At 41.3% G+C, this 22,263-nt stretch overlaps 1 protein-coding gene across 3 annotated transcripts in view; it reads right to left on the bottom strand.

Moving 5' to 3' along the window:
- NCMAP (non-compact myelin associated protein) overlaps positions 1-22,263 on the bottom strand; it is a 101,917-nt gene that overhangs the window by 49,329 nt on the left and 30,325 nt on the right. Inside the window, exon 1 of one of the 3 annotated variants that reach the window (XM_077481854.1) lies at positions 17,684-17,819. The exons of the other annotated variants lie outside the window; for them this stretch is intronic. Within the exon in view, the coding sequence (XP_077337980.1) occupies positions 17,684-17,753 (70 nt within the window). The 5' untranslated portion in view covers positions 17,754-17,819. Of the gene's footprint in view, positions 1-17,683; positions 17,820-22,263 lie in introns of those variants that run through there. 3 annotated transcript variants of the gene reach the window in all.

Genomic DNA, 22,263 nt, shown 5'->3' on the forward strand with positions numbered 1-22,263 from the left:
GTATTAGTGTTTAGCAGACTGTACGTCAGTCCCTATACCGCTGAAGGACTGCTGCAGTATAGGGCAGCGGTCAGCAGTGGTGCACGTCAACCCTATCTATTGTGGACCGATAGCGGTCCTTACAGAACAGCAGACTGTACCGCACTCAAGCCTATGTACCGTAGCACCCTATACCAAGTTACCAGTCCTTATAAGAACTTTTGTGGAACAAGCAGGTTGTGTGTTAGTGATTAGCAGACTGTACGTCAGTCCCTATACCGCTGAAGGACTGCTGCAGTATAGGTGAGCGGTCAGCAGTGGTGCACGTCAACCCTATCTATTGTGGACCGATAGCGGTCCTTACAGAACAGCAGACTGTACCGCACTCAAGCCTATGTACCGTAGCACCCTATACCAAGTTACCAGTCCTTATAAGAACTTTTGTGGACCAAGCAGGTTGTGTATTAGTGTTTAGCAGACTGTACGTCAGTCCCTATACCGCTGAAGGACTGCTGCAGTATAGGGCAGCGGTCAGCAGTGGTGCACGTCAACCCTATCTATTGTGGACCGATAGCGGTCCTTACAGAACAGCAGACTGTACCGCACTCAAGCCTATGTACCGTAGCACCCTATACCAAGTTACCAGTCCTTATAAGAACTTTTGTGGAACAAGCAGGTTGTGTGTTAGTGATTAGCAGACTGTACGTCAGTCCCTATACCGCTGAAGGACTGCTGCAGTATAGGTGAGCGGTCAGCAGTGGTGCACGTCAACCCTATCTATTGTGGACCGATAGCGGTCCTTACAGAACAGCAGACTGTACCGCACTCAAGCCTATGTACCGTAGCACCCTATACCAAGTTACCAGTCCTTATAAGAACTTTTGTGGAACAAGTGAGTTGTGAATGTTTAGCAGACTGCAGCAGAAGGGCAGCAGTCAAGTATAATATCCTTTCTATATTTGGAAGAAAGAATATTATACATGTACAAGCCTATTACTGTACCACTGATACCAGTCCTGAAAAGAACCTTTGTGGAACTAATAATAACAGCAAGTCTTTAAAATTACCCTCACTGCCTGACAACACTGCTTCCTTCCTGTCCCTATACAAATTGGCAAAAAAAGAGAACGATTAGTGGTTACTGGAACAGCTCTTTTGTGGACCTTGATAGTAACAGCTAATGATGATGATGATGATGATGATGATGAAAGACTAATCTGGCTGTCCCTGTAGCATACACCGTCCTTTCCCTTTCTCTAAACTAACAAAAGACACTCAGGCTGCTGCAAGAATCAGCAGCACAGCAAACCTATCAACACCTAACACCTATACCAGTCCTGAAAAGAACTTTTGTGTACCAAATAGCTAGTGGTTTATCTCTCCCTACTCCACACAGGAACCTGTCCCTATCTTAACAGAAGAAAGAATGTAAAATGGCCACCGGATCGGGTGTATTTATAGGTTAGGGGGAATGTACAAGTGTCCATGTGCTGTCATGTCTCAATTGGCTGTCCTGTATCACATGATAAACGTGTCACCAAAGGTTAAAGTTCTTGTATACATTAAACACGTAAGTCCGCCGCGGCGAACGACGGAAAAAGGCGTTCGAACGTGCGGACCGCGAATGTCGGAAATTCGCCGCGAAACGACCGCCGGGCGAACCGTTCGGCCATCACTAGTCGTGGGCATTCCACCTGGAAGTGCATCATCCTGCAGTCTGGGCTTACAGTATTCCTAGACCAGTGATGGCGAACCCTGGCACCCCAGATGTTTTAGAACTACATTTCCCATGATGCTCATGCACTCTGCAGTGTAGTTAGGCATCATGTGAAATGTAGTTTCAAAACATCTGGGGTGCCAAGGTTCGCCATCACTGGTCTAGACTGAGCAATGTAGTTGTAAATACCAAGAGGAAGAACCACCCACCATCACCACCACTGCCGAGGATGAATCTGTGAAGTCAGCAGACTGGCTGAAGTTTGCAGGAAAAACTGTATGTACAAAAATAAAAAATAAAATACTGGAAAGGTGGTTCACAGAGAGACAAAATTGCTAGAGTTAGGCTTTAAGTACCTCTTTTATTATATATTTCAATACTGTATGACAATGTTCAAGATAAAATATAGCAGTTCACTTTTTAATTGATCCCTAATCATAAGTTATTATAAAGTACTTGAGCATAATGTATTACTATCTGTTTTCTGCATCAGGAAACGAAAATATTTAATTACTAAGAGGTAATTAGTAAGATGTCTATACGTCATTTCGGTAATTACTTCAATTGTTTATTGAGGTCAATAGCTCTGATAGAATTATGCTTGGTCCAGCCACACCAATTACATTGCATATTTACGAGATCATTTGTTGATTTGTGTGTATTAGTGACATTTTCCTCAAATGTCTTTTAGGAATTTGTACCTTTATCACTCCTCTATGAGTCACAACTAGATTATGGGCTTTGCCAAGATTACAAGCAAATTGGTGGATGAACTCTGAGTCCTAGAATCACCTGCACTCTCCTGAAGATAAGTGCATTCATCTCCCAGCTGATACCTTTGTTTTTTACGAATTTCTCTGCTACTAGATCCTTTCATATGTTAAGTGATGCCTGTCGTATGATGTAACTCTGGCATAAAGAGTGTATGCTCTTGCCAAGCACATAAAAGGGCTTTTATCATGCCTACTTACAGACCCCTCTTTAATCCCTTACCCAGGGATATTAAATTCCTTTCTCTAATCATACAATGAATCCAATTTGAAATATCATCCCTCTCGTTATTATTTTATTTTGGCTATTACCCTGAAATTGTATAATTAATCTGTGATCTGTGAAAGGGTCAACAGAGAAACTTAAGTCATGTATGTGGGTAACAGCCAACTCATTCATTTTTAGGGAGCCATTACAGTACAGAACAAATCTACTTAAACAAAGAGAGGAACCTGATTAGCTTCACGGAAGTGGCCTTTTCTTGAATTCACCTCGTGCCCTTCAAAGAAACCTGTCATGAGAGATATGTAAGCTACCATTGTTGAGCCCGTCTAAAAAATAGTTTCTGAGTCACTGATCAGGAACAAGTATGATGAGCAATTGTCAGAGAACCAACAAGGCAGCCATAGAATTTGCATTTTCAGAAGGAAGTCATCAACGGATTTTCAGATTAATTAAAAATTCAATGAATAGAGATAACAAGAAAGGTCCACACTTTCATATACTATAGTCAGATCCATTAAAGTGGTTTTAGAGGCTCAAGGTTTTTTAAAAAACCTTCTGGTGCACCCCAAAAAAGGGTCCTGCATGTTTTTGGTGCAGATTTGGTGCAATTTGAGCCATACAGAATAATGGTTCAAATCGGACTGCTGAAGAATCACGTGTGATTTGAACAGGAATGAGATGCCATTCCTGTTCAAAATCGCATGCGTTTCCCGTACCGCATGGTAAGAATGGGAACGGATTGTCAAAACTTAATTGAACAAGCTGAAGTTAGAAGCTGGTGGGCTACCATGCGCAGCTACACCAACTCCAGTTTTAGTAAGTCTCCCCCAGTGATATTAATGCCATTGAACTGTGTTAGTGTAAAGTGCTAGTAATGTGTCTGTAACATGTTTGTGTAATCTTTAGTATTATTCTATATTTGTCCACTGTTAATTACTGTCCATTCGGGACATGGCTATATGTTGCAAAGTACAATGGCATTATAGGTCTGCACTGTATACTAAAGTAAAATATATTTACTTTCATACATGGAAATAAAGGTTTATTCTGCTGAAACTTCAGTTTCTGGAGGATGTGGGGAGTTGGATCTCCTTTTGACTCTCTATGTCTCTCAGGTGCCTCTTTGGGACTTCTATAATGTAGAAGGAGGACTGAGAACCATTCTCATAAAGCAGGAGGACAGAGACCCCAAGGTAGGTGGGAACAAATTCAACAGCTATTTAAAATAGAAGTTCAGCATTTTTTATTTTTTTTAAAGAATCATACTTACCTAGATGGATGCAGCTTTGGTCTCCCGCCAGCTCTAAGACAGAACTGAGCGATCAAAGGCTGATGATCCCTCGATTCTCAGAGCTCCATGAGTGAATCATACTTACCTAGGTGGATGCAGCTTCGGTCCCCAGCCGGCTCTAAGACAGAACCATCTGATCAAACGCTGCTAATCCCTCGATTCTCAGAGCTCCATGAGTGGAGAGCTGGTGACTATCAGTCACCAGCTCTCTGCTTTGCCCCCCCCCACCCACACTCACTGGAGCACTGGGAGTGGAGAAGGCTTGCTGAGAGGGTTGTGGGTGGATCCCGACCATATTGTCATGATCTTGCCTGAGCCTGGACCAGCTCTGTGACATCAGCTGTCAGCGGAATTCAGCCTGCTGTCGGCTGAAAACAGGTCACAGCAGTGTAGAACGAACTACACTCCTGTGAGCCACAGGAAAAGTACAGCCAAATGAGCTTTGGTGTCCCAGGGAATATAAGATGCCAGCAGTCATTTAGCCCACCATACTTTTCCTATAGTTGAGCTACACATTTCTGTGTACTGACATTTGTACATCCGAAAATGTAAGACATCACACTGCATTCTTAGTCATGGTCCTGGTCATCGAAAGCAAACTCCCATGAGCATTCTTTTTCCAAAAAGGAACATGGAAGTTGCCATTGCTGATATCTCCTACTGAAATAATTATGGTCTACCTGTTATGCTGCATACACACGACCGGACTTTCCATCAGAATAAACTTTGATGGTCTTTTTGACAGAGTTTCCAACAGAGTTCCGACCAAACGGACTTGTCTACACACGATCACACCAAAGTCTGTTAGTTTCAAACACGATGACGTACAACGGGACTAGAAAAGAAAATTCAATAGCCAGCAGCAAATAGCTGCCCTTGCGTTTGTATTTGGTCCGTCGGACTAGCATACAGCCGACCAGTTTTCCCGATAGGAATTGATTTAGTCGGAAACATTTAAAACATGTTCTATTTCTAGGTCCCTCAGACTTTTTGGAAAAAAAATTCCGCTGAAGCCCACACACGATCGGAATATCCGATGAAATGATTCCGTCTGGCCTTTTCTGCTGGAAAGTCCGACCGTGTGTACACGGCATTATGCTCACCTTCCGACTTCAATACTTTTTTACATACTTGTTCCAGATCACTGACTCAAAAGTATTGAAGCCATAGGATCAGAATAGTAGTCGGGCAACTGGATCAGGATATTAGTAAGGCAACTATTATTTTCAGGTCAGCAAAGGCAGCCCCATAGTTTTTCCCAAGTATATTTATAGCTACTAATTTGTATTTGACTTTATAAAACAATCAAATTGATCTTCTTCTGACAAAATGACCTTAACACACAGTTTCTGGCATGGTCTGTGCTACCCCTTAGTTATCAACAACATACCGTACGATAGGCAACAACCTGATGTACATGGTATGTGCCTGGTGTATACTGTAAAGCTGAACTCCAGGCAAACAACTAAATACACAAATTAAATACACATGTAAGCTGTTTTATCTGCTAAGTATTTGTATTCCTTTCCATCCAATCCTGAGATTTACATAGCTCAGCCACACAGCACATTTCTGCCTGGCAAGGAAGGGAACCTGATTTTTACCATGGAATTTGGTTGCTTTTAGTTTTTGGCTATGCACATTCCCCTTTATCATCACTAGAAATAGTCATTTCTTACAGCTTAATTACACATTGTTGCAATATTCTAAGACAGATAAGGACTAGTTAGACAAGAAACTTCTTTGTATAAGGTCGGGAGCCAAAGGTTGTGTACCTATAGGCTCTAGTAGCGGAAATCCGTCCCTGGGCTTATACATAGGCAATTCTAAATTGTATTTATTGCTCTTTCAGAAGGTAATCTTTTCATTTTAGTTTTAGTGGTATAATAAACTGAAATTTCCAGACTATACCACTACCATTTCTAGACAAGTAATATTAATGAGCCTATATAATATAAAAAAAATATGTTTTATGTTCACACATAATACCGAGGTTCTAAGAATTGCATTAGGAGACAGTAAATGAAAAGTTGAGGAATTATGTTGCAGTTGATATTTTGTTTTGTTTAGGTGGACAGGTATTTTTCTCTTTGACGTCTTTCTGCCGCATTCTTCCTCACTGTAAGTAAACAGCCCAGGCTGAGAACAAAGAACCATCAAACTGAGTGGGCAGAAGAAACCTACTCTACTCTTCCTGAACTAATTAGGTAATCTGGTATCCATCAAAAAAGATCATGTCATTGTTCAGGGAAACTAGGTTTTTCTTCACAAGAGTAGTGCAATTTACTATACATTGCTTGATTGCTGATTGTAATAAAATACATGATTTTTATTTAACAGACTAATTAGGAAGAGCAATGATGTTCTTTACCCATAATTAAGCAATCCTAGATCCATAGCCTGAACAGCGGAAATCAGATCTGACTAAATCCATTGAAGGTACATTTTGAAGGCTAATTTATAAGACACTGCTACCTGTCCACACCTCCCAGGCAAGGTATACCCACCCAACCACACTCCTAATGCACCAAGGTTTCTTGGTAAGGGGGAGCATGTAACCCCCCCAATGTGAGAGTACTCTGTCTGAATGATCAATTTCCAGGTCTGAACACTGTCGCATAGAGAGGACAATGATGTTACCCTTCCAGGTATGCGCCAACACCATCCGACTATTCCTCCAACTGACAGCAATGATGTGTGACATTCTATCCACTAACACCATTTAAGGAACACTAATCTTCCCATTAACACTACCGATGTGGCACTATTCCCCTCATTGACACCAATGATGGGGCACTATTCCTCCCACTGACAGCATCAATGGGGCACTATTTATTGAACTTATACCACTGGTAGAACACTATTCCAATGAAAAGGGCATTCCTGTACTTTTCCCATAGCAGGAACGCAGTTCCCTTTAGCAGGACTGGCCTTTGAACAAGGGCGGGCTGAGCTGGGAGGGCAGTTTGCTGCGCTGCATTCTGGGAGTTGTAGTCCAGACCACCCTCAAGTTCCTGGTGGCGGTGGGTGGAGACTGGAGAGAACTGAACAGCGCAGGAGGAAACTACAACTCTTGAGTCCCAAACACCAGCTGTAAGTGTCCCGGTGTAATGGCAAACCTCGTAGAACCGGCATGCCTGGTGTGTGATGTCACAGGTGTGCCCCATTCCACTCTCCTTCCCAATTCCTCCTCCTTCACCCCACTGCCGCACACATCTCCACTACTACTCTACTCTACTTCCGATACCACCTAGCCTCTGCTCTATGGGGCCACCTCAGCCACCTCATGGTCAATAAAGGAATAGTGCCACACTGCTGACAGCTCACCACCTCGCTGACAGGTCAGTTGAGGTCTCACCAGCCCCCACTCTTCCAGGAACTGGAAATTACTGGGGGGGGGTGAAGGGGGCAGAGGACATTACTGGGGGGGAGGTGAAGGGGGCAGAGGACATTTCTGGGGGGGGAGTGAAGGGGACAGAGGACATTACTGGGGGGGAATGAAGGGGACAGAGGACATTACTGGGGGGGAATGAAGGGGACAGAGAACATTACTGGGGGGGTGAAGGGGACAGAGGACATTACTGGGGGGGTGAAGGATACAGAGAAAAATAGGGGGCAGAGTTCCCAGAATTCCTTTTTTACATCCGAGTCTGCAGGATTCCCCCTTACACTGCAAGGGGGAACACTGCGGACCCTGATGTAAAGGCGATATACACACATTTTTCATTTTTGAGGTGGGGGTGGGAGATCTTGGGTGAGTTCCCGTACTTTTTTTTCCCAGGACTTGACCCCTGGCCATTAGGGTTTGATAATGTGGGATTCACATGGGAGAAAGATACAGAAGGCATTCAATGCCCATGTTGAGCCAGAGATGGGTTGCACTAGAGGCAGCAACTGAACATGTGTCCCCAATACCAAAACTTCTGTACTGCCATGCTCATAGACTGGAATAGGACCACACTCTGCCGAGGCACCTTGTTGTAATGGTAATACTTTTGCGTGTATTTCTAAATGCAACTGAGACCTCTGTTTTTACCAAAAGAGGCAGAGGGTGATCTTCAAATTGCTTACCTGTTCTTGGTCAGAGTTATTACGCAAAAAGGGAGATAGCCCTAGAAACTAATTGGCAGCTTTTTTATTTTCTCTAAACTGTTCCCTCTTTAATGATCTTTGCTTACCATATGTACATTAGCCAGTTATACAAAACAACCTTCACATCATATGTGCAAACTCTATAAGTGAGCCCCCTCATTGCAATCACGATAGACATAACGCTACTTCAAAGGTCAACGATCTACAATTCTACGTAAACAGCTCAGTACTGCATTTTCAGTCCCTCAAGTCTTATCTTTCATCGGCCCAAACAAGTCAAGATATAAAATGATTTAGCCCATGAATAGGAACTCTGTTATACTTCTTAACCAAGGAAGTAAAAGATTTGCTACTGAACTGAGAAAACGCAAGTTTGTTCGCAGGGTAGGAAAACATTTTTGTATTATGTTTGTATCAAATTTCTTGGATTTTTTTACAAGTGGGTTGAGAAAGACACACAGCAATTGAATACAGCTGTGGAGCCCGGTTTAAATAATGAATACACTCTCTGATTTGGCAAAGAATTGCCGCCCTGTAATATTTTGACAAAAAATACAAGTCTCTCTTTAGAAAGGCTCTAAAGTTGCTAAAGTTGTTTGTATTTTCAGTTCCTCCTGTAATTTTACATGAAATCTTGTAATACCGAGTCTAATCCTGACAAACATTGGGGGTTATTTACTAAAGGCAAATCCACTTTGCACTAAAAGTGCAAACTACAAGTGCAAAGTTGACATTTTGTAGATAGGCAACTCCTATCCTCATATTGATTAGTGGTTCCAAATTAATAAGTACTGTGGTAGGGAACAGACACAAAAGATACACGCATCATCTTTCCAAATAACTGTTCTGTTTTATTATGACGCAATTGAACGTTTTTATACACATGATTACGTAGGTACCACATTAATATTACAATTGTACGTTTATGGTAACAAGGGGCATTACATAGGCAGGCTAATTCTAATCAGGACTCTAAAGAATGCAAACATGTACTGAAAACATTATTAGTGCCGTGTGCACAGTGAGGTCATTGTGCAATACATATAAAATAGAATACAATTAGATACAGAACTTACAAACTTCCATTACAAAGTGCACTTGAAATTGCACTGAAACTGCACTTGGAAGTGCAGTCGTTGTAGATCCGAGGGGGACATGCAAGGAAAATAAAAAAAAAAGCATTTTAGCTTGTACACGATTGGATGATAAAATCAGTAGAGCTTCCCCTCATTTCAGATCTACCCCTCAGATTTACAGCGACTGCCCTTCCAAGTGCAGTTTACACTTGTAGTGCAAAGTGGATTTGCCTTTCATAAATAACCCCCTGTATCTGCACAGTGTTAGCCTAACAAAAAAAGTGTACATTGATGAAACAAAGCACAATGAAGCCACAGATAGTTGTGAAAGGCTATCAACGCTAGAAACCTAATATGGAGAGACTTAAGGCCCGTACACTCCATCTGAAAATCGAACAAAAGATACCACTTTCAAAGCGATCGTATGATAATCTGATCGTTAGTGCACAGCTTTCGTCCGAAATTATCCGAAGGGACAAACATGAAAATAGTTCTCATATGATACCAGATTGTACGATTTTCATTTAATCAGTACAGCTTTCATTCGAAAGTAAAATACAAACACAATACAACACATTACATCACTTCTGAATTTTTATTCTGGTTATAAGAGAATTTTGGAACTTTAGTAACCTCTTCATTTTCGATATGAGACCAGCCAGCATGCAAAAAAAAAAAAAAAACGACCGATCATTCTTCTGATAATCTCATCATGTGTACCAGGCTTTAAGTGCACCCCAGTCAATTAAAAGCTACACTTGCAGGGCAGGGCACACAGGTTGGCAGCTCAAGGGTTCAGTGCTTCATTTACTCATAGCTCTGCTGTACCAATCTACTCCTGTTCCTTTTATTGGCAATCTAGCAACTTGGGAACCTTGTGTGTTTATCTAGTGGGAGAGATATTCCCAAATGCACCCATCATAAGTGCCATATCTTCTACATATAGAAAGACTGATATATCTAAGTGTTAGCCTGGGATCACATTTGTGCAATGTAGACGTGGCATGTGATCCACATTCCTCTGCACATCACATGCGATGTCTGTGCGGTGTGATTTCAGCCATTAATTTTGTATGGCTGAAATCGCATTCATACCAAAATGGTGCAGGACCCTTTTTTCCCCCGAACCTGAACCGCATCGCATAGCTGTCAACACCTGTGCAATGCAATTCTGGAAATCGCACTACATTTTGCAATCTGTTTTAGGGTGACATGTCAAATTGCATGCCAAATTGACCCAATGTGAACATGGGCTTAAACTTCTACTTGAGTTTGGCACATACTGGGCCACATTTAGGACGCTCTCGAGACACTTTCACAAGATCTGTTTGTGCCAAGGTCTCTCTCTGTACACCAAAGGAGAGCTGGTCTTAATTAGCTCCACTTTAGTAAAATATAAAATGTCTGTATTTTATGATGAATTTGGTGCAGGCATTGCACCACAATTAAAAGTGGTGCATTTTAGAAATACCTGAATTTGGCGAATGAGTCAGTGTCAGAACCACAACACATTAAAAGTGGGATAAAGCAGTAGCTTTATTGAATTCCCCCCCAGTGTATTTTAAGGGTTCAAGGCCCCCTTCCTTCATCAGGGTTGAGAAACAGGAAGATTTAATACCACATATAGTTGAAAAACTGTGAGTACATAATAGATATAGCATACTAAATAACTGTATATCTGACCTTCTAAAAACTATACATGCATATCATAAAAAGTTTGTATCATTAGAAAATTAATAAGTATCAATACATAGATAACATTATTACATCTATTTTCCTTTAAAGTCTTCTTGTGTCAAAAGATTTTAGTAAAAGTCAATGCATTTGGAAGCAACCTCTGTATTGTATGCAGAGCTATAGCATGATCAAAAATCATACAGTGCCTTGCGAAAGTATTCGGCCCCCTTGAACTTTTCAACCTTTTGCCACATTTCAGGCTTCAAACATAAAGATATAAAATTTTTATTTTTTGTGAAGAATCACCAACAAGTGGGACACAATTGTGAAGTGGAATGAAATCTATTGGATTTTTTAAACTTTTTTAACTAATAAAAAAATGAAAAGTGGGGTGTGCAAAATGATTCGGCCCCCTTGCGTTAATACTTTGTAGAGCCACCTTTTGCTGCGATTACAGCTGCAAGTCGCTTGGGGTATGTCTCTATCGGTTTTGCACATCGAGAGACTGAAATTATTGCCCATTCTTCCTTGCAAAACAGCTCGAGCTCAGTGAGGTTGGATGGAGAGCGTTTGTGAACAGCAGTTTTCAGCTCTTTCCACAGATTCTCGATTGGATTCAGGTCTGGGCTTTGACTTGGCCAATATAACACCTGGATACGTTTATTTGTGAACCATTCCTTTGTAGATTTTGCTGTATGTTTGGGATCATTGTCTTGTTGGAAGATAAATCTTCGTCCCAGTTTCAGGTCTTTTGCAGACTCCAACAGGTTTTCATCCAGAATGGTCCTGTATTTGGCTGCATCCATCTTCCCCTCAATTTTAACCATCTTCCCTGTCCCTGCTGAAGAAAAGCAGGCCCAAACCATAGTTCTTTGCAGTTCATCCAGAGTGATCATGGGCCTCTTGGCTGCATCTCTGATCAGTCTTCTCCTTGTCTGAGCTGAAAGTTTAGCAGGACGGCCAGGTCTTGGTAGATTTGCAGTGGTCTGATACTCCATCCATTTCAAAATGATCACTTGCACAGTGCTCCTTGGGATGTTTAAAGCTTGGGAAATCTTTTTGTATCCAAATCTGGCTTTAAACTTCTCCACAACAGTATTACGGACCTGCCTGGTGTGTTCCTTGGTCTTCATGATGTTCTTTGCGCTTTCAACAGAACCCTGAGACTATCACAGAGCAGGTGCATTTATACAGAGACTTGATTACACACAGGTGGATTCTATTTATCACCATCAGTCATTTAGGACAACATTGGATCATTCAGAGATCCTCGCTGAACTTCTGGAGTGAGTTTGCTGCACTGAAAGCAAAGGGGCCGAATAATTTTGCACGCACCACTTTTCAGTTTTTTATTTGCTAAAAAAGTTTAAATTATCCAATAGATTTCGTTCCACTTCACAATTGTGTCCCACTTGTTGGTGATTCTTCACAAAAAATAAAAATGTTATATCTTTATGTTTGAAGCCTGAAATGTGGCAAAAAGGTTGAAAAGTTCAAGGGGGCTAAATACTTTCGCAAGGCACTGTATAATCATAAGTTCACCCCGTACTGGAAAATCACAAAATGTTCTACAGTGCCTTGAAAAAATATTCATACATACCCCCTTGAAATTTTCCACATTTTGTCATGTTACAACCAAAAACGTAAATGTATTTTATTGGGATTTTATGTGATAGACCAACACAAAGTAGCACATAATTGTGAAGTGGATGAAAATGATAAATGGTTTTACATTTTTTTTTTTACAAATAAATATCTAAAAAGTGTGGTGTGCATTTGTATTCAGCCCCCTTTACTCTGATACCCCTAACTAAAATCTGGTGGAACCAATTAGCTTCAGGAGTCACCTAATTAGTAAATAAAGTCCAGCTGTGTGTAATTTAATCTCAGTATAAATACAAGTGTTCTGTGAAGCCCTCGGATGTCTGTTAGAGAATCTTAGTGAACAAACAGCATCATGAAGGCCAAGGAACACACCAGCCAGGTCAGGGATAAAGTAGTGAAGTTTAAAGCTGGGTTAGGTTATTTAAAAAAAAAATAAAAAGCTTTGAACATCTCACAAAGCACTGTTCAATCCATCATCTTAAAATGGAAAGAGTATGGCACAACTGCAAACCTACCAAGATATGAGCGTCCATCTAAACTGACAGGCCAACAAGGAGAGCATTACTCATAGAAGCAGCCAAGAGGCCCATGGTAACTCTGGAGTAGCTGCAGAGATTCACAGCTCAGGTGGAAGAATCTGTCCACAGGACAACTATTAGTCCTGCACTCCACAAATCTGGCCTTTATAGTAGAGTGGCAATAAGAAAGCCATTGTTGAAAGAAGCAATAAGAAGTCCTGTTTGCAGTTTGCAAGAACCCATGTGGGGGACACAGCAAACATGTGGAAGAAGGTGCTCTGGTCAGATGAGACCAAAATTGAACTTTTTGGCCTAAAAGCAAAACTCTATGTGTGTCAGAAAACTAACACGGCACATCACTCTGAACACACTATCACCACTGTGAAACACGGTGGTGGCAGCATCATGTTGTGGGGATGCTTTTCTTCAGCAGGGACAGGGGGAGATTTGATAGGAAGATGGATGAAGCTAAATACAGGGCAAACTTAGAGGAAAACCTGTTAGAATCTGCAAAAGACTGGGGCGGAGGTTCACCTTCTAGCAGGACAACGACCCTAAACATACAGCAAGAGCTACAATGCAATGATTTAGATCAAAGCATATTCATGTGTTAGAATAGCCCAGTCAAAGTCCAGAAATAAATCCAATTGTAAATCTGTGGCAAGGCTTTAAAATTGCTGTTCACAGACACTCTCCATCCAATATTACAGAGCTTGAGCTATTTTGCAAAGAAGAATGGGCAAAAATGTCTTTCTATGGATGTGCAAAGCTGGTAGAGACATTCCCAAAAAGACTTGCAGCTGTAATTGCAGCGAAAGGAGGTTCTACAAAGTATTAACTCAGGGGGGCTGTACACATATACATATATATTTGTCAGTGGGACAGAAAGTGAGGTGAAATCTTCTGAACAAGGGGCACAGACAGCAAAACAAATCTTACAGGGGTGTTCCTTCCTTATGTCCTTATGCTATCCAAAAAGCTTAAAAATATTTTTTTTGGCAAGAGCTACACTTAAAAAATGTACTTGTACACTTGTAAATGTACACTTAAAAAATTACTTACAAACAGATTCAACTTAAAGCCAGATTTTTTTTAAAAATCAGCAGCTACAAACACTGTAGCTGCTGACATTTAATAAGGACACATCCAGGGAGCCCATGATGGCGGCCCACCCAAGGCCGGTCTGTACATCGGATCGGGTGTCGGTGCCGCCATCCTAATGAAGGGAAACAATGGAGCCTTGCGGCTTCACTGCCCATTTCCTACTGCACATGCGTAAGTCGCGTGACACTTTGTGACTGGGCAGCTGTCACACAGATCCCAGAAGACAGCGCCCCATTTCCCAGGAGGCAACGCGAGGGGTGAAGAGAAGGAACTGCTCCGCGGAGAAGGAAGTGGCAGATTAGGACGACTGCCTAGCAACAGCCATTTCTGGTAAGTATAAAAAAAGTTTCAATTATTTTTTAATATATTTTATGGAGCTTATCTATGTATTTTTTTTTTTTTTTAGAGTGGACCTTCACTTTAAGAACAAACCTACGGACTCTATCTTGTTTGTAACCCGGGGACCGCCTTTACACACTATAAGAAAATCGAACGACGATTGTTTGGTCTGGTTTTTCTTAATGTTTCAAAGCAGGTCCAAACTGAGGATGGTACTAATTGTATGAAAATTCTCAAACAACAAAGGTTTTTTTTGTTGTTGTTTATTGTTTCTGATCATGCATATTCTTTTGTATCCAATTTATTTCGTACTAAAACCATACGAAAACAGTACATATTAAACAAAAATTGTTAGTTCTATTCACGTACGGAAAAAACTTTGAGTGCACGTGCTCAGTGTCATATCCAGAGGTTGTCTTTGGGAAATAGACATATAAGTGCTGCCAGCATTGTTGCAGAGGTTGAAGGGTGGGGGGTCAGTCTGTCAGTGCTCAGACCATACGCCGCACGCTGCATCAAATTGGTCTGCATGGCTGTCATTCCAGAAGGAAGCCTCTTTTTAAGATGATGCACAAGAAAGCCTGTAAACAGTTTGCTGAAGACAAGCAGACTAAGGATATAGATTACTGGAACCATGTCCTGTGGTCTAATGAGACCAAGATAAACTTATAGTCATACCCCACTTTTAAGTACACATTGGGGTTTATTTACTAAAGCTGGGAAGTGCAAAATCAGGCTTGCTTCTGCATAGAAACCACTGATCTTCCAGGTTTTATTACCAAAGCTTAATTGAACAAGCTGGGATTAGAAGCTCATCAAATGCAGAAGCTGCATTTGAAACATTACAGCACTACCAACAATCACTTTCAGAGTTAAGAGGTCCTCCACAGTTTGATAGGACTATGCAACAAATCCAAATGCTCGGCGGATGCAAGGGGTATCCAAAATAACAAAAAAAAGTAAGAAACAGGGAGGCACAAGCACCTAATGTAATACCAAAAATGTATTTGAGCGAATAAAATATAAAAAACTAATGCTCACAAAAGTGCAACTATTAAAAGGCCATAGGCCACAAGATGCCACACAGTATAGGATATGTATTACACGTATTATAATATATATATATATATATATATATATATATATATATATATATATATATATATATATAACAGTACAGTATAGGATATGTATTACATGTATTATATATTATATAATATATATTACATGTTATATATATTATATGTATTACAATTACATCCTGCTTTAGTGCCAAGCTGATGCGTTTCAGGGGCCCTTTGTCAGAGCTGCACTGCATTTGAAACATTCTTGGCTTTGGGTGGAAATGATTGGTGTGCTGTCATTGCAATAAGCCTTGGCTGGAGTTGAACGTCCATGGCTAAGTGATTGACTTTTTGCAGCGATTGGAGCTAGCAACAGAATCTCATGTTATCTAGTGTAGCTGCTACTAGCCATGCCACACCAGTGATTTGTAGCTGCATAAATGAGCACTTCCTCATACTGCTTGTAACATGTATTCATACAAATGATGTTTGTAGATGGCTGTGCAATTTTAAAAAAATTTGTGTTTATGCTTTAACTTTTTTAATCTATATAAATAAATTAATATTTTATATTGAATTTTGGTGTACTGGTTGCCTTTCTAATTCCCATTTTCCCAGGAGGATTTCCTTTTTCTCTACATAAATGAGCACTGTAGCCACTGACAGCAGCAGATCTGTTGCCAACTACAGAAAATGAGCACAGTGGTTTGTAATTGCTTCAAATCTTTTCCACAAAGTTGCTTGTGTAATATGGCCCTTACCGGCACAGTGACAATGTAACACCAGGCAGGAAGTGAGGTAACATTAGGCAGGAAGTGCGGTAACATCAGCAACAGGAATACAGACAGCAATAAAAGTTGAATGGAGCGCTAGCTTTCTATTACTGTACTCAAATAAGCAGTTTTATTCATGTCTATATTACTGTTAGTCTGAGGAAACCATTGGTTAAATGAGTGTAAATTTCACCCTGGTCTCTGGACTATTAAAATCCCAACAGGTCCACAACAAAATGTGCCAACTCCACACACTGTTGATGGACACCGCTGTGATAAAGCTGATTAACTCCTTATGGGGTGAAACACGTCAGAGGGGGTTCTCCCACAAGTGAAGCTGAAGCCATTTGATTGATTTTTATCCCTGTGATGTACATCTACAGTGTATGGAGTTGCACCATTTTGTTGTGGACTTAAAGGGGTTGTAAAGGGAATTTTTTTTTTAAATAACAAACATGTTATACTTACCTCCACTGTGCAGCTTGTCTTGCACAGAGTGGCCCCGATCCTGGTCTTCTGGGGTCCCTCGGCGGCTGTCTCCGCTCCCCCCCCGCAAGTACTTCTCACAACGTTCCTGCGAGCTCCCTTGCATGGTGAGAAGTACTTGCAAGAAGCAGGCGCGCTCCAGTGATACAGCCGGTGACTATAGCCACTCACTGTATCACTCGGCCCCATCCACCGGTGTCATTGGATGTGATTGACAGCAGCACGAGCCAATGGCTGCGCTGCTTTTAATCCATCCACTCTAGCCAATCAACGGCCAGGCTGAGCGGCGAAGAGGATGTCGGAGGCGAGCGCAGTAAAATGAGGGGGTTGGGGGGGCCGGCACTGTCAGATGTTTTTTCACCTTAATGCATAGAATGCAATAAGGTGAAAAAATGTTTACCTTTACAACCCCTTTAACATTTGGCCTGACAAGCGTTTACTAGCAAGATTAGCACCTGGCAGCAGGAACTTGAACCGGCAGGTGGGACATATTTGTGATATCTGAGTGGTAATCTTTTTCTAGGGTAGAAACACCTGACGGGGGTTCAAATCTTTTCCCACTTTATAAAATTCTGACTCATTCTAGACATACAAAAAAGAAAAAAAAGGTCAAGTTTCTAATACAGTAAAATCTTGGATTGCGAGCATAATTCGTTCCAGAAACCTGCTTGTAATCCAAAGCACTTGTATATCAAAGCAAATTTCCCCATAGTAGTAATGTAAACTCAGATGATTTGTTCCACAAACATTTATTCATAAGTCCTTCAGTTTATAGTCCATATAAAAAGATTATAGCAATGTGATAGGTTGTGTAACTATAAAATGTCCATCCAAAAATGGCAGCCTCCACAAGGGGATTAGAAGCAAAATCCAGCAGGAGCTACAGAGTATAAAAGAGAAGAGAGGCACCTCTAAGTGTAGCAACATGGTTACATTTTAATGAAGGTACAACAATTAGAAACTCACATGGTTGACGACTAAAACAGGCACATCTAAGTATGCAGGCACCCGGGGTAAAACTGTCCACATAGACCATCCCCCACACCGCTGCCTCTCGGCGCTGTCAGTCTGCAATCACGACCAGGAAGATTGCTCAATAGAGCGATCTGAAAGTGAGGCTTGATGAAGCTTTACCCTGGATCCCTGCATACTTAGATGTGCCTCTTTTAATCATCAACCATGTGAGTTGCTAAATGTTGTACCTTCATTAAATGTAACCATATTGCTACACTTAGAGGCGCCTCTCTTCTCTTTTATACTCAGTTGTGACATGACGCTACTTGTATATCAAGACATCAGTTGTATATTAAGTCAAAATTTATTTCAAAAAATTGCTTGTCTTGCAAAACACTCTCAAACCAAGGTTTTACTGTACTTGTAAACAGTATGTGGACAACCGGCACTACAAATTGTTATGCTTTTATTTCAGTTGGATTATTGGACTCCGCACACAATCCTAACCTGTTAATTATTCACTCTAATCAGATTTAACTTGCAGAACTCTTTGGTAATTGCTCTTATGCGATATCTCCAGCTATCCAGTTTGTATATTAACTTAATACAACGTTCCCTTCAAATTTCTTTGAATTGTAAATTCAAACCCTGATAATGTAAGCCAAAGCAAAGGAGTAATGGCATTTTATGTTGCAAGATCTATATTGCAATGATAATCTTCTAAGCCCTTGTACACATGGTCGGACATTCCGACCACAAAATCCGTTGGGTTTTTTCTGACGGACTTTGTCCGAAACTGGTGTTGCATACACACGGTCGGACAAAGTTGACGGAAAATCCGATCGTTCGGAACGTGATGACGTTCGTTCGTTACGACGGGACTACGTTCAGGCTAGGAGCCAATAGCTTTGGTCTCATAATTTGATCTGAGCATGTGTGGCACTTTGTCCAATCGGAATTCTCTACAAACGATCGGATAAAGTCCGATCGGATCATGTTGTCGGGAAAATTTTATATCCAGCTCTCAAACTTTGTTGGTCGGACATTCTGACAGAAAAAGTCAGATGGAGCTCACACACAGTCAGATTATCAAACAACAAGGTTCGATCGGACATTTTCCGTCGGAACGTCTGACAGTGTGTACAAGGGCTAAGTGTATAATTGTTGGTTCTTTCTTCACACAAATTACTTAACTATTCTATAACCTGTGCTAACTGATAACGTCCTTAGACCTAAATGTGACCAAACAAAGATGGCCAAACAATGTAAATGTTGGCCATTCAATACTTATCCAATCAAAATGTATTTCTTTGGAGATTGGTGGTACCAATGGATCCCCCCCCCCCTTTTTGCCCTCTTTCTTTTCTTCCCTGTTTTGTCTCCTTACTTTTTTTTATCTGTTTATTGTTATACATTATCAGTGTCTACCATATAAAATGTCACGTGGGATACAGAGCCTCCCCTGTTCCTGGTATTCCTGGTCACCTTTCATACGCATATATGAATCCTATACATGCAATGGCTTATTGCTGTGTTGACCATCTATGTACAAGTTTCTTTTTCGACATGCCTATACTGAGTTGTCTGTATTAACCATGTCTAACCTTAAAATAAAGTATTGAAAGAAAAACAAAAACCTGTTATGGGCACCATAGAACGCCTAGGGAACCTAGATGTCAGGTATGTTTGGTAAGAGTTTAGTTTTCTACAGTCAGGTGTGACACCTAGTCTGAAAAGCTGGTCCTAGTACATAGGGCTGAATTTTGGGTGACATCGGCTCATTCAATAAAAAAACAGCCCACATTCGGCCTATGTGTATGGCAGCCAGAAGTCTGTCGGGCGACCATGCTGGAAAACCAGCAGCCAATGGCTGAGAATGCTGACCAAAATATTCTGGTGGGGGGGACTGTCCTCAACACAACAGCTCAGCAGGGGAGATCACTGTACTAACATTGTATCCTTAGTACAGCAGCTTTGACCTGAGCTGTCAGTTTTTTTTCATTCAATGCCCCGGGTTGTTTTAGCCTTGCACAGGACAGCGGAAAATCTTGCTAATCAACTCGTATTGCAGAGTTCATGTACTATGATCTTCTGATCTTTGCCCTTCAATTACTTAAGATAACAGTTTCTTAAGATGTTGAAGTACAGTGAACATAACCATAACAGCAGCTTTCTTCATTTGATCTAAAACATAGGACTGAATCTGTGACCAAAGCATGGACATTCAAGTATTTACAAATTCTTAACAAAGTTAACTTTAAAACAAAACCCCACTGACATCTGTAACTGCAGGCACTGCAAATCATTCCTCATAGTTTGCAGCAGAAGCACTAAATTCATCCAAAGTATGAAAGCTCATTTACTGTTTATAAACGATATGTAAATACTTGAATGTTCATAGTTTGGCCACATTTACTTTAGCCTAGGTTCACGCTGGTGCGGTGTGGGAAAATGCATGTGATTTGGACAGGAATTGCACCACATCCCTGTTCAAATCACATGCGATTCTTTGCAGTGCGATTTGAGCCCATTCATTTTGTATTGCTCAAATCTCACTGTAATCGTTCGAAAAAAGTGAATGCACCTTTTTTTGCTGTACTGCAATCGGATTGCATGGGTGGTCACACCTATGGGATCCAATTCTGCCAACCACACTGCGTATTGCAAACTGTTTTTGGGGTGTCGTTTAGAGTTAATATTGACACCCACAGCATGTGGCATGAACCGAGTGTGAATGTGATGCGGTGTGGGAAACGCACACAAATTGCTGTGAATCCTGCACCGCATCAGCTTGAACCTAGGCTAAAAGTTATTTTCCACTCCTGCAGTCAAATTAGGATAACACCTATTTTACAATTGTTACATGTCCCCATTTATAGTATCTCACAAGAGTGAGTACACCCCTCACATTTTTTTTGTAAATATTTTATATCTTTTCATGTGACAACACTGAAGAAATTACACTTTTCTACAATGTAGTGAGTCTACAGCTTGTAAAACAGTGTACATTTTCTGTCCCCTCAAAATAACTCAACACACAGCCATTAATTTCTAAACTGCTGCCAACAAAAGTGAGTACACTCCAAAGTGAAAATGTCCAAATTGGGCCCACTTAGCCATTTTTCCTCCCTAGTGTCATGTGACTCGTTAGTGTTACAAGGTCTCAGGTGTGAATGGGGAGCAGGTGTGTCATACTGGTCACTGGAAGTTCAACATGGCACCTCATGGCAAAGAACTCTCTGAGGATCTGAAAAAAAGAATTATTGCTCTATATAAAGATGGCCTAGGCCAGTGCTGGTGAACCTTGGCACCCCAGATGTTTTGGAACTACATTTCCCATGATGCTCATGCAGCCCTCAGTTTAGTTGCCATCGCTGGCCTAGGCTATAAGAAGATTGCCAAGACCCTGAAACAAAGCTGCAGCATGGTGGTCAAGACCATACAGCAATTTAACTGGATAGGTTACACTCAGAACAGACCTTGTCATGGTCGACCAAAGAAGTTGAGTGCATGTGCTCAGTGCCATATACAGAGGTTGTCTTTGGGAAATAGACATATGAGCGCTGCCAGCATTGCTGCAGAGGTTGAAGGGGTGAGGGGTATGCCTGTCAGTGCTCAGACCATACACGACACACTGCATCAAATTGGTCTGCATGGCTGTCGTCCCAGAAGGAAGCCTCTTCTAGAGTTGATGCACAAAAAAGCCTGCAGTTTGCTGAAGACAAGCAGACTAAGGATATGGATTACTGGAGCCATGTCCTGTGGTCTGATGAGAACAAGATAAACGTATTTGGTTTAGATGGTGTCAAGCGTATGTGGTGACAAACAGGTGACAAGTACAAAGACAAGTGTTGCCTACAGTCAGCACCCACCCTACCATGGGTCCATGGGACCCAGGCAGCACTTAAAGGGGGGGTGGCAACAGGGGTGCACTGCCCGAGGACCTGAGGCTCCCTCCTTCTAGTGTGCAGTGTCATCCATGTACTGCATCACTGCTGTCACCCACTGTCCTGGTGGACTCCTGGCTGGCCGAGAACCTGCTTCAAGTTGTTCACCAGCGGCCGCTGGCTTCCTGCCCAAACTGGTTGCTAGCCACGGCCCATCGGGCATCTAGCAACCAGTGACGTCACGAGGAGAAGGAGAGAGAGGCCCCAGATTTAACTTCCTCCTCCTCCATTAGCTCCACCCACCTCTTCCCCGTATGTTCCCCTGGAGGAATGCAGTTGAAATATCATGAGATACTCACTACAGTGCACAGATTGCTGTATAAATGTGAATGGTCCCAAAATCATGCCAAAAGTATCTGATCTGTCCGCCATAATGTCGCTGATTGGCGCCATTACTATTAAAAAAAACGAATAATAAAAATGCCATAAAGCTATCCCTCATTTTGTAGACGCTATAACTTTTGCGCAAACCAAACAATAAACACTTATTGCGATTTTTTTTTTTTTACCAAAAATATGTAAAAGAATACGTTTTGGCCTAAACTTAAGAAAAAATGTTTTTTTATAGATTTTTTGGGGATATTTATTATAGAAAAAAAGTAAACAATAATGCATTTTCCTGAAAGGCTCCATGGCAGCATACGT

The sequence above is a fragment of the Lithobates pipiens genome, unplaced genomic scaffold (assembly GCF_037356315.1).
Source record: "Lithobates pipiens isolate NorthernLeopardFrog02 unplaced genomic scaffold, aLitPip1_a1.2 Scaffold_16, whole genome shotgun sequence".
NCBI lineage: Eukaryota > Metazoa > Chordata > Amphibia > Anura > Ranidae > Lithobates > Lithobates pipiens.